Below are 21,710 nucleotides of genomic sequence, written 5' to 3' on the forward strand. Positions count from 1 at the left end.
GAACATCCAGCTATTTTAAATAATAAGTAAATAGTGAATAGTGGTGGGTAATGACTGCTCTTCAGCATGAGTTTACATTCTTAGTCAACTCCGTTTCAGTGGTTATTGAAAAGTCTGAGTATTTCTGCTGCTGGATGAAACTACTAAACTGGTGGCAGCAATTAGTGCACCAATTTCTGCTGGCAATACAGTGCTCATTTCAAATCAAGAGGGGTTCCAGTTTTTAAAAGGAAGTTTTATTTTAACAATTTTCACTTAAGCGCAAACACCTAAAAGTAAATCACAATACAATGAAAGATTAAGTCAAGGCCTCAGATTTCATACGAACACCAAGACCAAAATCCTAAAGGTAGCCGTATTGCGTCTCACATTTCCCCATTAACTTAAAAAGCTTAAATGTGCCTTACAAGATATTAAAAAGAAAAAACTAGAACTAACATGCCAAATGTTCACTTTTGAGATTCCAACATAGCTCCTATATCTTGTTTGTACAAAAAAAGCATGTTCTTGGACATGCTCTGAAAACAGCATCTGGTGTTATATGGTATAAGAGCAACATTTAACATAATTGAAACAGCTTTAACCTAAATACGCTTACTGCTCAAATACACTCCTACAACAAAAACTGGAAAAAAGCTGAAAATTGTTTAACAGGAACTTCTTTACTTGACTTATATCCTAATGAATGTTTCAGCATATTCAAAAATACTGAACCTGAATGTTTTAAAATGATCCTGATTTCACTTACAAGTAAAGCATAAATCACAAGCTTGTATTGCAAAACTGTTAAACTTAGTTTGTTTTCTTAAAAAAAGTTGACCAAAAATTAGACCAGTTACATTCCCCAGCCCCCACTCATGTTGGACATGTTAGACATTCCAGCCATGCCATTGACTCCCATGGATGCACGATTCCCGCTGCTGTAGTAGCTGCTGTTCATTGCACTCTGGTTGCCTAAGACAGATAACAAATAAGACAATTCAGTGAAGAAGTGCAGTCACACACATGGCACCACATTTCCCTTACCCAAAGTTAACCTTTATAACATTGCTTTATATTCTGTACTATCACACAATGGAAGTGGCAGGCTAGCTTCATATAGACTGGATCCAGCTCTGCATCACCCAACATCTTTTACGTGTGTTTTTTAAAATCTAGTCACTGAAAGCTTTTCCTGCTCGCTCATCTAGACTGATTTTCTAGCTGAAACCAAGAATTTGGACAATATAATATTTTATTTTATTTTATTTTCAAGACAAGTTGATCCTTGCATTAGGTGGATAGCTAATTACATAACAGATCCAAGACAAATAAAAACACCTTACCATATCCACTCATGCTGCTTTGACCACCATAGCCTCCTCCATAGCCCCCACTCAACTGCTGGTTAGCTGGACCACCATAACTGGATTGACTTCCTTTCAAGTTAAGGACACACATGTTAAGAACTTGGCTATCATCACAACCTACAAAAAGCATATGCCTACATGCTACCTACTCTAATATGAGAAGATTCTTCCCAATTTGCTCTTCACTCAGGAATTTGTAGATAAGCAATTTATAGATTCTTATAGCACCTGAGTTTTCAAATTATATGAACAATTGAATTAGAAGCAGGAGGGTGCCCCCCCCCATGAAACTTTTATTTCTTGGCCAATCATTCATTTCAAACTTATTGACGTAATCTGAAGTAGCATTTGGCAATATAGAGCATAGCCTTCATTATGTGGCTAACAGACAACACAAACCCTTTTGTATAAGTAGCTCTAAACAGCTCAGGCGAGTTGCCAAAAGAAGTTAAGCCTTTCCAAGCTGTGACTAGGAAACCTGCACCTGACACAAAACACCTTCTACATGTATGGACAAACTAAATGCAAAATACAGCTGGTAACCCATTTCACATCTCTGCAAAACTCTTTTGCAATTGAGGATATGGAAGTTTTCATTTTTCAACTTAATTGTATCTTGTAAAGTACAGCTTCTTAAGTTTTATAATTTGGTTTTACCGAAAACCAGATATTCAAGTTAGCAGGACATCCAATAAGAGGAACCACCATTGTGGTATAATCACTGCCAGTTTAATTCTACCTTCTGTTCAACATCCCTACCCTCACCTTCCCAGAAGTGACTGCCGTAGGTAGAGAACTGTACCCCCAAACACCCAATGTTACCACTCTGCACCCTGGAAATCACTCATACTACCTTTCACACATGCAGTTTTTATTTAACAGCCTAATTGTCAAAATGTAGACCAAAAAGGTTTATATACCTGCCAATGTGTTCGTGTTCCAATCTTGAACTACCCCTTCCGTTTCCTTGACTGTGATTAAGACAGAATGTTGAATATTAGTTTTAGGCCACTGAGAATAAACAGAACTGTAAAAATTAGCCAGTTTTGTTAAACATCAGCAGAACATGAAACTGAATTGCTTACACATACCCATTGCTCCCATCATTTGACTGCCATATGCACCACCACTTCCTCCAGCTGTGGAATTCAAGAAGAGTTCTACATATCGGTGTTCTAAGGAAACAAAAAAATAGCAATGCTCTGAACACAAACAGTTCAACTTACCTCATGCACAGTACAAAGAACTTGATGCAAAACTTGAAGGCTGTTCAATGCTGTGCACTTCACAAGCACTAGTGAACATCACTCTCTCACCAAGTTACCACAATGTTAACAAAAGCAAAGCCAGTATAGTAAACAGATTCATTCCCCTGCATACATCTGCAGGGGAGCTATAACTTACGCATATTTGCTTTGTCTTTGGACATTGCAGCAACAGCATCCTCATGAGTAGCGAACTCAACATCTGCCTCTCCTGTTACTCGACCATCAGGCCCAATTTCAATGTGTACTCTTACAGGATTAAGAGGCGAGAAGAACTAGGTAGAAAAGAAACAGTCATTAACTCAATGAAAATTTCTCAGGCAATGTTCTGCAGCAACACATCATCCAAATAAAAATGTCAAGACAGTCGCTTACATTGTAAATGTCGTTCTCTGTAGCTCTGTAAGGTAATCCTCTCATGTGCACACAGTGACCAGTTGTGCTTTGGAAAGTAGAGGATCCATCCCCATATCTGTGGTCTGACATCCCTGTGGAAACAGTCCATTCTAAATCTTTTGTATGTAGGACAAGTTTCCTCAATTGCCCTAATCAAGAATTCTTACCTCTTCCAAATCGATCTGATCCAAAGCCATAGCCATCATTATATCCATTATAATCATCATAGCCACCATAACCTGCAACCCACAATTTAGAGTATGTTGAAAATTATCTTCCAACAGAACTATTAGTTTTTTAATAAGAAAGCTCTATATATTTACCTCCTCCGTATGCACCACGTCTCATTCTTTCAAAACCACTTCCTCTACCAAGGCTGTTGTAGCCTCTTCCCACGCCCGGCCGGTCATATGGACCTGGCCTCTGCATGGCCATAAGCTTGCGAGGAGGATCATAATGAGTGCGCACTTCTGCTCTGCTACTCTTGAAGATTTCAATGTACCTAAAAGGTTCACACACATAGAACTAGTTGAGTTTTTTTAAAAAAAATAGTAATTGCATATTAGGTTATACAATATAATACATTACAATACCACAGCCTTGGAACTGGCAATTTTAAGCCAGAATTTTTACATTTAGTCATAGAAAATAATCCAAGGCATATTCAGTAAATCAGTTTGAGGTTGCTCATTAAGATATCCCAACCTTAAGGGTTAGGGAGAGCAAACTAGTTTAAGCTTCTGAAGAATCAGAACTGGAGGGACAAATGTCCACTCAACAGCACCCATATTTTGCTCATATGGCAAGATGCAAGAGGGTTAGAAATCCAGCCTCCGCCAGAATTCTAATCCATCAATACATTCCAAAAAGCACTGTGTGCTCATGAGCCCATCCTATGTATTTGCATGGCAAATTAGCAAATGCAAAAAAGGTGCATGCTTCAATTAATACGTCACAAAACTTAGAATAAATCCCTTTGTGACATTTTCGGAAATTATGTGTTTGTGAAAAATTATACAAGAAAATATATATAGAACAAGTTTAGTAATCACATTTTCTTATGGTAATAAAATGCTAAGTGTCTTTAGAGCTAGAGGCATAAATGGTGCTATTGGAAATATTTAAAGCCATAATCTCTCAACTTCCTTAAGCATTATTTAAACTTGTTCAGAATGAACAGTTTTGAGAGGTCTAGGGAAGGGTAGCTGAACTAGCCTTTCACAGCCAGTTTGCACAAACATAACAAAAATTAATGTTTCATTGTAAAATTGGGGGTGTTAGTAGGGCATGAAATTACATGTTGTGAGGTGAGCACTTAAGAAGAGAGAATATGGATTTAATAACAGTTTACCATAAGAAGAGCGACATATCCAACCAACCATCCATCCCCACCTGTGCCCTATTCTTTCCTTGTGTTTCTTTAGAGCCTTTTCAGCTATTTCCTGTGAAGCAAACTGCACGAAGGCCTCCCCCGTACTCCTCCCCTGGAAGTCCACCGGCAATGTTATCCCATTTGGCACGATTTCCAACCCTTCAACCCAAGGACAAATAACCCCAGTAGGGGGGTAATATTAACATCACAAGCCCAATCATGATTTTCTTATAGCTTTAAAATACACCAGAAGTTATACTTTATAAATTTCAGAATCAGTAAACCATACTATTAAACACTATAAAAGAAACATGTCAACAAGAAACACTTATTACATACTATTTAAAAGATTCTTAACTCAGCCTGCTTGCATAAAATACATTAAAAGCAGCAATTTACTAATAAATTCAATTTAACAATTAAAATTCCTCTAAAAATATATCATGGTCAATTCTAGATCTTAACAAGAATCAAATTAAACTCAAAGATAATTTCATGCAAAATATTTAACAGATCTAGTAACAAAATCAAAGATTTGCATTTTCATAAACACTTCATTTCAAGACACTGTATATACATATTAAGTTTTATGAAGAAAAAACAACTTAGGAAAAGATATTTCAACAGAAATCTAATACTATGCAAGTTGATCGGTTCATCACAATTCATCAGAGTACATTCACACTTATCTGGACTACTGCAATATATTCCAAACATTCTGATGTAACGCTCACTTCCATTTGCTTTAACATTTCAGTTTCAATAGTTTTAACAAAGCAAATTACTTTATGACATACCAAATCTTGAAGCAAATATTTTAAAACCTATCAGACAAATACTTATTTTCTGTATTCCTTTTACATGTCATAAAGAGGTTCTACTACACATGTGAGCGTTTCCTTCCATCCATTCAACCAAACTACAGTTATAACATTTATTCAATAACCTTATTCTAGACACTCAAATTTAAGAAAGCATTCTAAATGCTTGGCTGAGTGGAGTGGAAGAGTTAAAATGGCAACTTTGCTTCCAATCTTTACTTTATGGTTTAATGATTAGTTAATCCTTAAACCTTTGCAGGGTTAGACTGGAATAAAGTTTTACTTGCTAGATCAGGTTTTAGAGGCAGTTCTCAAATTATCAAATAATTTAAACTATTGTGTCTGTCTTTAAAAACACCTAAAGCATAAACATACAGAATTGGCCATTCAAGGATTATTTATTAGTTGGCTAGACATCACTTCAGTGCCATTGCAATTCTAATCTTTACCAATACAGCTATAGCTAGAACTTATACCCCACATACCTGAGAAAAACTGAACAATTTCTTCCTTGCTACAACCAAATGGAAGTCCTCTAAGACGTACAAAACCATCATTAGCAGTATCAGGGCTGTTAGGACCAGTATGCTTCAGAACCCAATCCATTTCAACGTTGTTTGACTTGAAGACTGCAAGAGGCACTTAGAATTAATGAATTTTGGAACATGGCACAAAAAGGTCAATGCACGACATTCATTTGGAGAACAGGTTCACATTTACGTACACACAGAAGAATAACCATGCATCTAAGCTCCACCCAACCGAAGAGCTACTTAAGTCAGTTACTATGTCAATTCAATCCAAACCTTCAACATATCTGTGTCCCATTGTTTCTCTGTCTTTTTTCAATGCCAGCTTCACATCTTCTTCGGTCTCCAGTTCAACAAATGCTTCTCCACTTGGTCTTCCTTCCCTTGTGTAGATAAAACGGACCCCTGAAGATCCATTTAGTATTTTGCATTCTAAGAAAGAGCGGAAGAACAAGTTGAACACACTGACAGAAGCACCACTAACTTCATCAAGGACTTCTAACTATGCAAAGGCTTGGCTTGTAAGGCTACAATCTGAAGTGTTCCCTTGAAATATCAGTAGAAGTCAATAAGGTTCTTTCAAGTAAACAGTTTCATCCTGCAGTACAAAATATATTATTTATGTAATTATTATGTGTTACTTCAAAAAAAGAACAAAAGCAAAATTAACTTAGCCATAATAATATTATGGGGGTGGAAAGCGACAGAGGAAATACCTTTATTGTCAATGTACAACCTGTGTACAATGAAATTAACCGAGCCCCCCCCCAACACACAAACACTCGATCTCATTGCACTGTGTGCTTGTCGCACAACACACCAACCCCTAAAGTCAGTTGCGCTATATTATTTTCCATTCAGCAGCCTAACAGCCCACAGATAGAAACTGTTTTTTAGCCTGTTGGTATGAATTATACTTCTGTATCTCCTGCCCAAGGGTAGAAGATTAAAGATTAAAGAAACAACCTTGTGATCTTTCTTTATTTCTGTTCTCATTACCATGAGCTGTCATTCTCACTTTTTTGCCGTTTTAAGCATTGTAGTCCTTAATACTATTTGAAGTAAACTCTAAACAGCACAAATCTAACCTAACCATGTCTACTCAAAAGTAAGTCCTACTGAATCCAATGATGTTTACTCCCAGGTAAGTGGGGTTAGGATTGGAGCCTAAATTGTGAACTGTTATATCCTTGAAGGGAGCTTCCCCTATTACCAGAGGGGAAAGTACTTAATTGTTCACGTTACTCCTTTTCTAATTCAGAGTTCTAGATTTCATCTAACCTGCAACACAGAAGTTGTTGGAAGGGCATGGAGAAAAACAACAACTCTACAGCTTGTTTACCTTTCACTACAGTGAGTAAGGGAAGGAGTCTGTTCCATGAAGACGGTTGGGGGGGGGGGGGGGGGAGAGAGAGAGAGAGAGAGAGAGAGAGAGAGAGGAGAGAGAGAGAGAGAGAGAGAGAGAGAGAGAGAGAGAGAGAGAGAGAGAGAGAGAGAGAGAGAGAGAGAGAGAGAGAGAGAGAGAGAGAGAGAGAGAGAGAGAGAGAGAGAGAGAGAGAGAGAGAGAGAGAGAGAGAGAGAGAGAGAGAGAGAGAGAGAGAGAGAGAGAGAGAGAGAGAGAGAGAGAGAGAGAGAGAGAGAGAGAGAGAGAGAGAGAGAGAGAGAGAGAGAGAGAGAGAGAGAGAGAGAGAGAGAGAGAGAGAGAGAGAGAGAGAGAGAGAGAGAGAGAGAGAGAGAGAGAGAGAGAGAGAGAGAGAGAGAGAGAGAGAGAGAGAGAGAGAGAGAGAGAGAGAGAGAGAGAGAGAGAGAGAGAGAGAGAAGAGGCAGACACGCGAACGGCTCTTACCGGAGGAAAAACCTCTGCACCTCATCTGCGGAGCAGGACCAAGGCAACCCTCGCACTTTCACGACGTACCCCTCGCCGCCTTCGGTGTTTAACATCATGCTGGAAGTGAGCGTGGTCTCAGTTTCACCTTCTGTTGCTACGGGGCAAACAAAGACGTCGCCACACTGAGTGGGGCAGAAGATCGGCAACGGAGCAACTCGGCCGCCCAAACTCGCCGCTCGCCCTCCCTCTTCCCCATTTCTCAAGTATCTTCCCCACGTACACATGGCAAACCTAAATGCTGGTCCCCCGCGGGCGGGTTTTAGGGTCACTTCGCCTCTGCGAACCAAGTAGGCCGGGCGGCGGCGGCGGCGACGCGCTCTAGGTTCACTTATGAAATGGCGCCGACGGAGAGCTTGCGTTTCCGCTCGGCCGAGCCCTGGCGCCGCCTCAGAAAAAACAGGCCTCGGTCGTCGACAGCAGTCCGAAGAACCGGCTGCGCAGAGAGGCCCCTCACTAGTCGAAGCAAAAAATACTCGCGGAACCCGAACTGGGACAGAACAAACGGCTACAAAACTACGAGGGGGCTCACCTGCTTCTTGCGCGGCGTGGCCGAAAATGCAGCACACGGCGCGTGCGCGCACACCCCCACCCGGCGCATGCGCTGCGTTGCATGCCAATCCCTCCCCCGCGCCAAAAATACAAGCGCCAGTTGCGCATGACTCGTAGCAGAAATAAAACTTCCCCGCCCCCTCCCCGCTGCGAGTCTAAGGCTACCAATCGCTGTGCGCTTTTATTTGGGAGAACGCCCTTAGTGAACTTAATGGCATTTACTTCCGAGTAAAACCAAGTTGGTAGGATTCCGCCGCCCCCTCCCTCAACAACCGATACTGCTCTCGTCCCGCTTCGCCCGCCCAGCTCAATCCCCGCTCATGCGCATGCGCCGAAGAACAAAGCCAACCCCCTCCCCCAAGTTCGCTCTTTTGATTTGCCCTTACAAGCAACACTAGGCCCATACCCTTCATTGCATAATCCAGCGGAGGAGTCATCCATGTTATACGTGCTTTCAACGCATACAGAAATGGCCATCAAACATGGCAGCACCAATAAATCACCACATTTCGCTCAAGACAGCACCAACGGCACCGCAAGCTATACCAGTATAAGACTAATGTACAATGTCGGTATAATTAGCAGCTTCCAACTCAAAATGGCACAGGAACACAAATGGCGCTAAAAGTACCTTAGAAAATATGCTGGGGGCTACACAAACCTAACGATTCCTTACATGCTTTTAGAGAGTATTTACTTTAATGCCACTCCCTTGATGATAGGGGAACTAACCTCTTTCCACTTTAACCCGATTCCACACGACCTCGTGCGCCCAATTCTGCTTATGGAACATTCTGGTTCCCTAATTCATGGAAATTGCGATTTTACTACAACATAGGTAGCAATTGCAAAGCCCCCAATAATACAGCCGAAACAAAAATCCAACCTGAAATTGCGAGTGCCAGAGGCACTTTGTGAAAGGGGAGACACGCGGCAAGACAACGGCGGATTTGCAGCGATCCTGCTGCCACATAGGGGTGAGGACTGCAAGAAGCAACTTCAACCGCGTCTCCCTATAAGAAGGGCGGGCGGCAAGTTTCCAGAGCGCGGGAGTGAAGGGTCGAGCTCTCCTTGGCAGCAGAGCCAAGAGGGCGGGACAGGAGAAAAAGCAGAGGCGGGCCGCCGCTATGGATTGGCTGAGCGCAGGCGGGATTCTTGAGGAGACGCGAAGGCGCGGGAAGAGCTCGCCTCAGTTCCTTTCTGAAGCCTGGCAAACAAAGACCGCTCGCCATGTATCCCCCAGCCAAGCGCCCCTGCGTCAGACCCAGTGCGTTGGACCGCAGCTTCCAGAAACGCCTGAAGAAAATCGCCATTGAAGGCAATATCGGTAAGTGCCTGGCCGTGGACCCGCCTATGTTTGCTTGATAGGAATGTCTGAACTTTGGTGTCTGCCTTTTAAAAAACTAACTCCTGTAAATTAACGGTGGTAAAAATGAAGCCTTTGCTTCAAGAAGGGCTTCCTATTTATAAAGACAGGGCTATTGGGACGGCAGTGGAGTGCTCTTTTTCCTTTTGTGCCAGTAGCAGGTCTTCCGCGCCAAATTACAGCTAGGGAGACGGACATTGATATGGTGGGATTTAAGGCGCTGGCGCCTAAACACTGATAAGGACAGTGCTGTGTTCGCCTGTGACTTGCAAGCGAGCATCCACTGTTACCTCTGCTAAAAACAACGCTCAGGGCTGTCCTTGTTATCTATTTACTGAATAGATTCACAGTATATGCTTATGGAACATCCGCTTATATAATATTAGAATGCCTCAATAAATAATGGTAGCAAAAACAGTTTTTAAGACAAGTCACTGCAAAGGTCTGGATTGAAACAGCCAAGTCATACAGCAGGCTTCAATGAAAAGGGTGCAAGAATAATAAAGCCATAAAAACCTGGAGCTTCTCATACTCAATACATACTCCCAATACTTCTCCAAGTATTTTCTGCCCTCATACCTTCCACACAACACACAATATTTTGTCATTTGGGAATTGAAAACAAAGTTACACAACGTTATAAATGCATTCCAAATCAGGAGCTTGGTGAGGAATGGGTAAATAGGATTCATAGGACCAGCAGAACAGCCTAGCCTTGCAAGTGTTTTAATACCCCAGCTTCTGGAAAGGCCAGTGTCTCTCTGTATTATACTACCAATGCCTCATCCCAATAAGAGCTGAATTTTCTTAACAGCTGCAGGGAAGTCCACATTTGTCCAACTACTAGCAAGAAACAGTGATGAGTGGGAAATAATTCCTGAACCAATTGCCAAGTGGTGCAACATCCAGACAACTGAAAATGAGTCTGAAGTAAGTAAGCATGCTGGCCCTCTAGTGCTAGATGTTGCAATACCACAAATGTTGAAATTGTCAATGTAACTTAGCAATGCTTTATGCTTCTTAGGTTACACTAGATGCTTTGTTTTACTTTCGCAGCAGATACAGTATGTCTAACGACCAAGTGACAAGATTACTGACAGACTTTTTTTATCATTATCAGGAACTTTCAACATCTCAAAAGAGTGGTGGAAATCTCCTTCAGATGTTATACAACAAACCTACAAGATGGGCTTATACATTCCAGACTTATGCCTGTTTGAGTAGAGTTAAAGCACAATTAAAACCAATTTCTGCCAAGTTACTTGAAGCAGAACATCCTGTACAGTTTTTTGAGAGATCAGTCTACAGTGATAGGTAAGCACATGCATACATTTACAGAAATAGATATTGTAGCATTAAGGGGCAACTTTACATACACCTTGCTAAAATAAAATATGAAATATGCATCCAAAAGTCATTTTAAATGTAAACAGTACAGTGAAAGACCCACTGAGTTCAGTGGATTTGCTTTCATGTGGGGAACCTGTGGGCCTGCAGATGTTGACTTCATCAGCAACAGGGTGCCATGGCTAATTGTCAGGAATGATGATGTCCAAAAAACACCTATTTCTGGTATATAGCAGCTGTGATCAATAGTAGCATTCTGAATCTCTTCAAGTACACAGTATCAATTTGCATTTAAAAGCCTTTTCTATTACAGGTATGTGTTTGCCTCCAACTTATTCGAATCGGGAGATATCAATGAAACAGAGTGGGCAATTTATCAGGACTGGCATGCATGGCTTCTGAACCAGTTTGACTCCAGCCTAGAGCTAGATGGTATTATCTACCTCAGGACTACACCTGAGGTATGCTTCCTTCTCCCCAAACTGACTAGTTTTAGATGCAATACTAGTACCAGAACTAGGAGCTCTGATACTGAATAAGTACAGGCAATTCCCCATTTGCACAGGGGTTGTGTTCTGAAACACCATACACAATCTTACCTTTTAGTCCAATATTCATGAACAACAACTTGATGCTTGATTTTATGCACAGTCCTGCTCAGTTAGAGCACTGTAAACCTAGATCTCAAGCCTTTTAACAAGACATTCTGATGTCAACAGAATCCACATAAACACTGTTGCCGAGAGACAACAATGGACTTATGTAGTCCTTTTAAACACTCTTATTTGTACGATATCCATTTAAACTAAAGCATTGTTAAGAGTCTACAATCCATTTTCTTAAGTTTACTAAGCATTAAGAAGGCTGGAGTCCTAAGCCTATGTAGTTGGGAGCAAATTGAGTTTATCACACTTGCTTCCAAGTCGGCATGCTTTGAATCAAAGTATTAGGCAGTGTTTAAGCTAATTGAAAAGTTCTGATTCAAGTTTAAGAAGCTAGTATACCTAAGTAGTTCCACTTCAGGTATGTTTCAAAGTCCAACACTGATGATTAGGTAGCACTCATTTTAGATATACCATGTTTCTCCAAAAATAAGACACCGTCTTATATTTATTTTTCCTAAAAAAAAAACACCACACAGTGGCTTATTTTCGGGGTATGGCTTATTTTCGGAGAAACATGGCATATAAAGTATACAAGTCTAAGTAGATATAAATTTACAGCAATTCACCACAGATAGAGATTAGATATATGTGAGAACTTTTCATAGTAACAATTCAGCCTGCTAAATGTTATATTGTGACATTAAAAATTACAGAAATGCATGGAGAGGCTACGCCATAGAGGCAGAGAAGAAGAAGAAGGAATTCCACTGGAATATCTAGAAAACCTTCACTATAAACATGAAACCTGGCTTTATGAGAAGACAATGAAGTAAGGAACTCTCATAGCTTTGACACTAGTTTTGCCCCACACAACAAGAAACCTTCCATTTTTATCATCACTGCAATCAGTTGTTACTAGATTATGTTTAGCTCATTCAATTACTACCACTTTTTCTTAAAAGTAACTTAAAGAATGCCATACTGAAATGGCAAAAAGTGTTCTCTTGCAACACAGTGGCTACATACTTCTAAAAGTGTTTTTTGGTGCTTGCTGGTGCATGTCTTTAGGAGATGCAGGTGCAACCCTAACTTGACTCGAAGTTTAAGCCACAAATTCCATAAACATGAGTTTAGAAACTGACAGGTTAACAAATGGGATGTTATTGAGATGCCTTATTTTCAAGTTAATTGAGATTTCTTCCAAGTAAACATTAAATGTATGACAAAACTGAACATTGTGGATTTTGTTTTGTAGGGTGGATTTTGACAATCTTAGAGACATACCAGTTTTGGTTTTAGATGTTAATGATGATTTCAAAAATGATGAAATAAAACAAGAATACTTATTGGAAAAAGTAAGTATCTTCCATCCTATGTTTTTTAAAGCCCACGTGCTTCTGATTTAGCTCAATCTACCTCTTATTTTTTTCTTTTAAAAATATAGTCCAGCCCCCCCCCCAAGGAACAGTGGACCAGCCCCCTGCTGAAAGTTTGCTGACCCCTGGTTTAAACCTTAGCTGTTCCTATTGTCATCAAATTTGCCTATCCAAAATTTACAGTTCTGTGCAATCCAGTTAAATGCTAATATTTGTGGATGTCAGGTTTGCCAACTACAGTTAAACTGAAGCAGATATATTTAAAGTGATTTGTTGAGATTGCCTGTGCAAATATTAACACTATCTCTTGCAGTAAAGCTTGACTAGTGTTTTACACATGAATCAAATACCATTAAATTAAGGTTCGAATTTCCAACTCATTGTATTAGACTGTTGCCATGAAAGTTGTCTGCTACAGGTTAGATTATCTAATGTGCAGAATGGTAAACATTATTAGCTAGCTTTCTTCCTTATGTGTCAATTTTTAAAGTGACCTCCATGGACATTTTATAGACAAACCCAGATGCAAATGTTTAACACCTGGTTTGGCCCTAGGGTTTTGATCAGAATTATTTTCAATACCTCATTCACGTATCTTGTTTTTACAGGTCAAGGCTTTTTTGACAACTTAGCAACTAAAAATACCAGTCTAGGAGGATATTTGGAGAAGTGCCATTTTATCTAGTGTGTAACTTTGTACAGTAAACAGTCCCTGCTTTATTTGTATGGACATAAGGTGAAAGGTTGCTACCCAGCAGAAAAGAAAAGCTTTAATACATAGATGTAAAAAGTTATTCAAGACACTGGGAATATTTTCAGAACCAACTCATCTTGTGGTCTGAGTTTCTCTGAGGTAAAATGAGAGAATTTGTGCATCTTGCTCAAGTATACAACTTAGAAGAAATTCTACTCATTACTGGAAGTGTCTAAAAAGCTTACTTGAAAGTTATGTTCAGATAACTTGTTTTGTGTATATCGCATGTTTTAAGTAGAATAAACATTTTGTAAATAAAACCTTTGTGAATGCCAGAACTTGACTGCAGCAAATGTTTTCTCCAAGAGAATAAGGCCACTACATTCACAAGTACTATTGGCCATGTGCTTTCAGGAACTAAATTGATACAGATCAGATCTCTCACCAGCATGAGCCCACTTTGGTGCATTCAAAGCATATTCTTATCAGTACACCCCTTAGTCACAGGGGTTCATAATGTAAGAACTGGCAGGTTGAGAAATGTCAAGATTTAAGACTAGCAGGGTTTTTTTGTGGGGGTTGTATGAGATTATGGAGGAAAACAAATAGCTTAGAACCATGAAATGTAATCTTTATCTTAGAAGCAACTCAAAAGTTCAACAGTGCTCTGGAGTGAGACTACTGTATATAAAATACAGTACAGAGGAATTTATTTATACAGAAAGACAAGTTTTCCTTTTAAGTTTGATTGGTGTTTTTCTATAAAGGTCTTACTCCTCACGTTTGCTTAGGTAGATGAAGCAGAGTAATTAATATACTTCTAAGTAAAGGACCTCTTGGCTAGTTGAGCCTATTGCTAGTTCCCTAATTGAAGAGAGGAAGGAATCTGATATCTTGCTAAAGAGCCACTGCCACGTGCGCCATAAAACACGGAACCCAGCACCGCCTGTATTGCAACAAATTCTTTATAGCTCGATTAAGATGTCGGAGAGGCTATTATTTTTATTTTCCAAGCGTGCCAGCAACACATGGCACGGCCATCTTCAGCATACAAGCCGCGGAGCAAACAGCGCGGTGCTTTGTGCAAGGAGACGCGCGGTGGGAGAGGGGGGCGGAGGACTGATACAAGTTCAACCCACGTCGCGCGACGCCCGACCAGTCTCCGAACCGCCGTCGGTCACGTGTCGCGCTACCCTCCATTTCGGGGATTTCCACTCGAAACGGCTCTTCTCTTACCCTCCCCCTTCTATTTACAGCGCGATCCTCCCCCCCGCCGCAGTCCTAGTTCCCTGCCATCGCCTCACTATAAGTAAATAAGGGCCCGACGTGGGGGGTGGGGAGGAAGAGAGGCGGGAGAAAGGCGACCAACGGCCGGGCTGATTCCAGCCGTTTCCTTCGGCGGCGGCCTCCAAGCGCGGCTCTACAGCCTCAACTGCCGCCTAGGCCCCAGAATGGCTGCCGAGCGCGCAGATTGGGCAACACCCACCACAATGGCGGAGGCAGGACGTGGTCAAAGGAGAGAAGTGGGGGGGGGAGAGGAGAGAGAAGAAAGGGAAGAGAAAAGGGGGAAGGCAGAAAGCATATGAACGGAGAGGGCCGGGAAAGCGAAGGGCGCGCTCCCGCCGCTTTCCCCACTGGGGAGGCTGGTGGCGGCGAGAGGCCTAGAAAGGGAGGGATGAGGGAGCCTCGTTGCACTTACACAGGACGGCAGAGCGGAGGACCAAGGAGTCTGCGCCGAAGCCCCTCCCCTCCCCCGATCTGCGCCAGCGCTCGAAAGCCGCAGCAGCAGCAGCAACGGCCTTAACAGCCGCGGATTCCTTCCGCCGCCGCCTCCTTGCCAGTTGGCGGCGCCCACTCACCCAGGCCGGGGATCTCTGGGCCAGTTTCTTCAGTGTGGCAAGGATCCATCGCGTCGGGCCTTTTTTCTGTTCTTTTTGTGTGTGCGTGTTCGCGCGCAAGTCTGTCTTTCGCTCGGCGACGATCAAGGCGGCGTCGATCAACCGAGCGTGGCGCTAAAACAATGAAGGAAGAACACGAGAGGTGGTAAAAAAAAAAAAGCCCTCGTCCGGCTTCCCCAGCCGGAACGTTGCTTCCTTCTCTCCCCCCCCCTTCCCCATAGCGCACCTCAAATTAAGGAAGATTGTGTTTTTGAGAAAAAGCCGAATCCGACCGCGCGCGCCTCTCTCAGACTCACCAGGCTTCCTCGCAGTTGCTCTCCGCCTCTATAAATAACTCCTTCCCCCCACTTGTAGGCTTGTGACATCAGATTAAGTAACCCCTCCCCATTCCCGTCCAGCGGAACCAACCAATCGCTTGGCTACAGAGGAGCCGGAGGGGCAGCGTCTTCCCCATGCCTTGCCCCCCGTTAAAGCGACAAGGCTCTTTTGTAACTTCAAGGGTAGGGGTCTGTGGGGCAGGTGGGAGTGGAAGGAGACCTACTGTATCGACCACCCCAGGGCTGCAGTCCCTGATCCTCCCGAGGAAGAAGTGAACGCCGCAGAACGCGCTAGGGAAGTGAACACGCTTAGGCTGGAGCTGTGGATCGAGCCCCCTATCTTGTAGCAGCTAGAATCCTTTGGGCGTTATTACTCCGTCACATAATAACTCCGCATCCTTATCTCCGCTGGTGGTTCTGCTCCAAGAGATGATCTGAAGAGTCTTTACAGACTTTAATAGAGAGGGCCCAACGAAGGGCAGTCAGTAGTATCCTTGCAGACCCTCCAAGTGTCCCTATTTTATGATGTCCATGTTTTTGATTTGATCCCGGAATATCCCACTTTTCCTTAGGTTGTCCCTATTTTCATTGGAGAAATGTTGGAGGGTATGGAATTTCCAACCCCACCGAGCCATCTGAAGGCAGCCCTGTAAAGGGAAGTGGTTTTTTAAAAATGTTTAATGTTTTAACTATGTTTCTATGTATGTTGGAAGCTGCCCAGAGTGGCTGGGGCAACCCAGTAAGATGTGTGGGTTAAAAATAGTAAAATTATCATTATGGAATGGGACGTCCCTATTTTCATCCGAGAAATGTTGGATGGTATGTCCTTGGCGCAGGGGAGCCAGGTATTTCCCCCTCAATTTAGCTTCCAGTGTTGGGCTAGGGTAGAAGACTAGGGTTAAAATCCCTGCTCAGCCATGAGGCTCACTGGGGCCAGTCAAAGCCTTTCAGCCTAAACTACCCCACAGTGTTGTTGTGAATATAAAAAAGAGAGGAGGAGAACCATGTGTGCCACCTTGAGCTCATTGGAGACGAAGTGGGATAGAAATGTGGCAAATAAATTTCACCTTTTCCCAACGTTCCACACCTGACACACAATCTGTTCACTAGCACATTGATTTCAGCCTTATCCCCCTTCCCCCATCTCTGTTACATACAGCCAATTATCTCTTGATCCTAGCTCTGAGCTGGCATAGTAGAGCACTAAAGTTTAAAGTCCAAGTTTGTCCACTTGCAGAAAAGTCTGGTTTCTCTTAGCAATCCTCCTACTTTAACAAGTGAATGTATCATCCAAAGGTTAAACCGACAAAACGTTTGTCTATCTGCTTTTAAAGACTTCCACTGATTTCACCTGGTGTATGTTTGGCAGGCAGTAAGTTACATGAATTTCAGTGGGCCTTACTGCTAAGTAAGTTTGTATGGGATTGCAATCTTAGGGTTATCTCTTAAAGAATTCAGCAGGTAAAATAATGTAAGCGGAGGTCAATTCTTTGCAAAGACCTGGTGGCTGCACCTCCTAGTAGCAGCACTTATGAAGAGAGCAAAGCATTGGAAGATGGTAGGAAAGTATACCATGCAGGTTTTCTTCATGTGGCGGGTAGCATTATCATCAGGGAGAAAGATATAGTGGGGAAAAATAGGACAACTCTGTGAATATATGGTTCTTCTTTTTCTTACACATCAAACAGGGTAGGATGTATCTCTCCTCTGATCATGCAGAGCTCATTCTGGAGAGACTCAGATGGTATATGATATAGCCATGATTCCTAGCAAGTACCGGTATGAGAAGTCAGAGGTTGAATTCATTGTACTCAGGCTGATGTTTTATTGTTTTGCTTTTTTATATTAAAAAGCTTTCACTTACTTTAATATTTTAAAAGGCTGTCCCATCAGCGCACTTGTCAGACATATTAGGTGCAAAATATTCTATCTAAGCAGAGTTTGATAGCAGATATTACTTTTAAAAAACATTCAGAAAGTGATGTTGGGGGATGAGTTTTCAGACCCCTGGGTGTGGGATGCCTCAGGGTTCCGTCCTCTCCCCCATGCTCTAGTTATCTCCCACTTGGACTACTGCAATGCGCTCTACATGGTGCAATGTGCTCTACATACCTTTGATGGTGACCCGGAAACTGCAACTAATCCAGAATGCGGCAGCTAGACTGGTGTCTGAGAGTGGCCGCCAAGACCATATAACACTGGTCCTGAAACACCTACATTGGCTCCCAGTACGTTTCCGAGCACAATTCAAAGTGTTGGTGCTGAGCTTTAAAGCCCTAAATGGCTTCGGCCCAGTATACCTGAAGGAGCAACTCTACCCCCATCATTCAGCCCAGACACTGAGGTCCAGCAGAGGGCCTTCTTGGTGGTGGCGCCCTCCCACCAGATGTCAAGGAAATAAACAACTATTTTTAGAAGACATCTGTTTAGGGAAGTTTTTAATGTTTGAAGTTTTATTCTGCTTAATATTTTTGTGGGAGCCGACCAGAGTGGCTGGGAAAACCAAGCCAGATGGGCAGGGTATAAATAATTTATTCTTATTCTTATTCCTTATTTTTAAAAAATTTGGCTGGGCAACTATCCATGCCAGTCACAGAAGATTAGAAAATGAAAGCATTTTAAGGCATAAAGGTAAAGGTAAAGGGACCCCTGACCATTAGGTCCAGTCGCAGATGACTCTGGGGTTGCGGCGCTCATCTCGCTTTACTAGCCGAGGGAGCTGGCGTACAGCTTCGGGGTCATGTGGCCAGCATGACTAAGCCGCTTCTGGCGAACCAGAGCAGCTCACAGAAATGCCATTTACCTTCCCGCTGGAGCGGTACCTATTTATCTACTTGCACTTTGACGTGCTTTCGAACTGCTAGGTTGGCAGGAGCTGGGACATAAGAGGTAAATTATTAGCCTAGTATGAGTTTTACTTTGCTTCTTAGTATCCCTCATGTGAGGTGTGAGTCTCTAAACTGCTATATAGGGCAGAGAGCTGTATATAGGGCAGTGGAGCAGAGATGTGCAGAAACAAAGCTTATTTAACAGCAGAGATGACGATGATGATGATTTTGATGATGACTCCTATGGTGCTATTTACCAATTATCTGTGAGCCACATAAAAAAACATTTTCTTAAAGAACAAACCCACTAAATCAGCGAAGGAGGGGAAGAGGTACCGGTGATATACATTTGCTTTCATAGCTAGGGGTTATTTGGAAGTATTACGATGAACCAAAATGTAACAAAAGTTTTTGAGTCTCCAGAACTTTTTATCAAGCTGAATATTATAGCAAAGTGAAGTAGGCTAAAATATTGGTTCCATTAGCATGACAGCTCTTACATTCTGGAACTCCCTGCTTATGATGCATACTTCTAGCTGTTGATTTGCCTGCACATAAGGCTGAATAATTAGACTTCACTTAGACTTACTTCCAACCTAAAGAGTGCTTAATTTTGGCTGGATAATCCCCCTATTTTTTTAAAAATATATATATCCAAAGGGACTAATGGCAGTGATGAATTATATTAGAAGTTGTCTGATTATCTGAAAGATAAACTGGATTTCTACATGTCTTTGGCCAGTTTTTCTTCTAAATAAACTGCAACAATCTGTTTATCCATTTGTATCAACAAGGCATGATGAATAATGAATAATGAATAATGAAGAAAATATAAAACGAAGCATATTGAATTTTGCATACTGTACCAGTCTGAGAGGGGAGGGGATGTTAGCCGTTTCTGAAAAACATTAACAGAACCACAGATCGGAAAATATATCTGAAATACAGCCTTGAATGTTGAGGGAACTGGCACTGTCCTCCAGCTTCACCTTCTGGCTTTCAGCAACTTTGTCATATACCCATTCCGTTCATTGCAAAGAGCAACCCTAATATCATTTAAAACAGCTGCAGATTATTTGATAAAAGCTGCTACTTATCTGAAATGGCAAAGAGGCAGAGGCCACTGCTCGGAGCCAAGTCAGCAAAAGATAAGTTTTAAGTATCAACATATAATTTTCCAAGTAAGAACGTTTCCAGTGAAATGTTGTATAACCCCAGGGATGAGGGTAAAAAAGAGAAGCAGTTGTCACAAAGACCAAAGTGGGGGAAGAGCTTTTGAGTAAATTATAATAAAATATTGATGTGCACTGTCGTGTTACTGATTAGATTTGGATTTATATATTTGTGAAAGTTTCTTCTGTAGCAATTCTGCCAAGAAAAGTGGATTTCACAGCTCGTTCTTTTCTCCTGGGCCAACTCAACAGCCGTATCTGCCTGCCTTTATATGGAATGTTTAGAAATGGAGCAGCCCAACTACTGGGTTTACTACACATGCTGTAGCTAGGCCCTCTCAAGGAGACCTGGGCCACTTTCAGTTTTTGAGGCCCCTAGTCAGTGGTGGTTGGTGCCCATTGGACTTGGTGGGGCTGCTAGAAGGTCATGGAGGCATGACCATGCTGTTCCAAGCAGCATTCATGGTAACATGCACATCCCGGCACTGAAAAACTAATTAACACATGTAGTGGGATAAAACCCATTATCTTGATTCAGGCTACAGACATTAGGATTAGATTTATTAAGAAATTGTAGTCCTGTTGTTTCACACTCCCTCTGAAATTATTCTGTTCAAGAATGCCCCCCCTTTAAACTCAGAATATCCAAAGACCACCCTTTCTGATCTGTAATAATTTTACCGGCCTGTTTGTTCCATAGAGAATGCAGAAAGGCATTGCTGACCGATATCGCATTGGAAGATGAGCAGATTGAACCCTTGATGTTGTGGCTGACATGGTGTTTTGTAATCGTGTGTTGCCTAAGAAATATTGGTCCAATGTTTGTGTGCCTGCTCTGTGGTCTATTGTTGCTGACAAGTAAGTGTTTTAGGTTAGGGTGCTATCTGCCTATCATCATCATCATCATCATCGGTGTATCCAGGATTTATGTTGGGGGGGGGGGTGAGGCTTCATGTTAGAACCTCAGTTAAGTTTTTTTATTGATTGACTTGGGCAGCCCTCCCCCTTGGCTATGCCCATGATGATCATGTTATGTGTGCTTGTTAGTTGTGCAAGCTGCTACCTTTTTGCAAAGGGCCCAATCAAAAATGGTTCCCACTTCTTACTCCCAGTTCTCTACCCACACTGCACATTTTGATACATTAAAATGTTCTCCTGCTGCATCCATGCTGCTGTGCTGTAACTGACCACTGAATTACTAGGAGTCCTGTCCTCTGGTGTTGCTGTGGGGGTGGAAAGGGAGGGTAAAGGTCAGATTTGGTTGTATGTGGCTCTCCATTGACTTCATTCAGACAATTTAAATTATGTTGCCTCTTTTGCATGTGTGACATTTCATTCTTGGAGGTAACACCAGCCACCAGTAAGCATAAGATTCCAGCTAACTTCCATTTATTCCCTACCATGCCCCAAGCCCCACATGATTTCTCCCTTTGCACTGGGGAGATGACAGTCTGATTTCTCTCTCCCCCCACCCTGCCCAAATTGGTGTAGCATTGTCTTCCAGCAGCTCAAGGAGTTTCACAAGCAATTCTATCTCATCCAAGTAATCAGTCAAAAACAGTATCATGCAGTTCATTATAATGCAGTTCATGTATTGTTTCTGATAGCTCTGGACTTCTGTGATTACACATTGCAGTACATAGAAATGAAGTGTGAGATGGATGGGAGAGAATACTATAATTCAGCGGTAGAATTATTTCAGTGATAGCCGTGAAATATAGCCTGTCAGTTGGGGTAACATATAATGGGCTAGGATATTTTGAATCACAGATGTAAGTTGGCTTTTAAGAGGCGGGCTCTATCAAGGATATTGTAAGTAGGAAAAAGAGATCAGGTATATTTGTGGCTTGTTTCAGTTATGATCCTTCAATCAAAATATAAAAACCATGTGCTATCCCAGGGAATGGAACAATAAAAATTATTGATCCATCAAACAA

At 42.0% G+C, this 21,710-nt stretch overlaps 2 protein-coding genes across 3 annotated transcripts; one reads left to right on the forward strand and one right to left on the reverse strand.

Moving 5' to 3' along the window:
- Positions 1 to 220: 220 nt before the first annotated feature.
- On the reverse strand, positions 221 to 15,802 carry HNRNPH1 (heterogeneous nuclear ribonucleoprotein H1). The gene is made up of 14 exons (XM_088661991.1): positions 15,683 to 15,802; positions 15,418 to 15,570; positions 7,589 to 7,715; positions 6,010 to 6,173; positions 5,689 to 5,832; positions 4,403 to 4,541; positions 3,334 to 3,512; positions 3,178 to 3,249; positions 2,990 to 3,102; positions 2,754 to 2,889; positions 2,441 to 2,524; positions 2,270 to 2,320; positions 1,326 to 1,418; positions 221 to 954 (listed from the first exon to the last, which is right to left on the reverse strand). Exons 2-14 carry the CDS (start codon positions 15,464 to 15,466, stop codon positions 836 to 838), a joined length of 1,470 nt encoding a protein of 489 aa, XP_088518117.1. The 5' UTR covers positions 15,467 to 15,570; positions 15,683 to 15,802; the 3' UTR covers positions 221 to 835.
- Positions 7,705 to 13,893, forward strand: LOC118080404 (deoxycytidine kinase 2). Of its 2 annotated transcripts, XM_035105629.3 has the most exons (7): positions 7,705 to 9,497; positions 10,351 to 10,466; positions 10,657 to 10,850; positions 11,197 to 11,344; positions 12,202 to 12,317; positions 12,744 to 12,843; positions 13,473 to 13,893. In XM_035105629.3, the coding sequence occupies exons 1-7, from the start codon at positions 9,401 to 9,403 to the stop codon at positions 13,494 to 13,496; spliced, it is 795 nt and encodes a 264-aa protein (XP_034961520.1). In that variant the 5' UTR covers positions 7,705 to 9,400; the 3' UTR covers positions 13,497 to 13,893. The 2 variants fall into 2 exon arrangements, with proteins under 2 accessions (XP_034961520.1, XP_034961519.1); XM_035105628.3 differs by lacking the exon at positions 13,473 to 13,893 and having other exon boundaries at positions 12,744 to 12,909.
- Positions 15,803 to 21,710: the final 5,908 nt, after the last annotated feature.

This window comes from Zootoca vivipara, chromosome 2, assembly GCF_965207765.1.
Source record: "Zootoca vivipara chromosome 2, rZooViv2.hap1.1, whole genome shotgun sequence".
Lineage (NCBI taxonomy): Eukaryota > Metazoa > Chordata > Lepidosauria > Squamata > Lacertidae > Zootoca > Zootoca vivipara.

Bases quoted from the DNA above. Each gene is read 5' to 3' on its own strand.
- LOC118080404 (XM_035105628.3), top strand. From the start codon at position 9,401: ATGTATCCCCCAGCCAAGCGCCCCTGCGTCAGACCCAGTGCGTTGGAC. The intron at 10,467-10,656 runs GTAAGTAAGCAT...TATCATTATCAG, and splicing joins CAACTGAAAATGAGTCTGAA to GAACTTTCAACATCTCAAAA. The intron at 12,318-12,743 runs GTAAGGAACTCT...TTTGTTTTGTAG, and splicing joins CTTTATGAGAAGACAATGAA to GGTGGATTTTGACAATCTTA.
- HNRNPH1 (XM_088661991.1), bottom strand. From the start codon at position 15,466: ATGGATCCTTGCCACACTGAAGAAACTGGCCCAGAGATCCCCGGCCTG. The intron at 5,833-6,009 runs GTTTGGATTGAA...TGCCTCTTGCAG, and splicing joins GGGACACAGATATGTTGAAG to TCTTCAAGTCAAACAACGTT. The intron at 3,513-4,402 runs GTGGGGATGGAT...TGAACCTTTTAG, and splicing joins AAGGAAAGAATAGGGCACAG to GTACATTGAAATCTTCAAGA.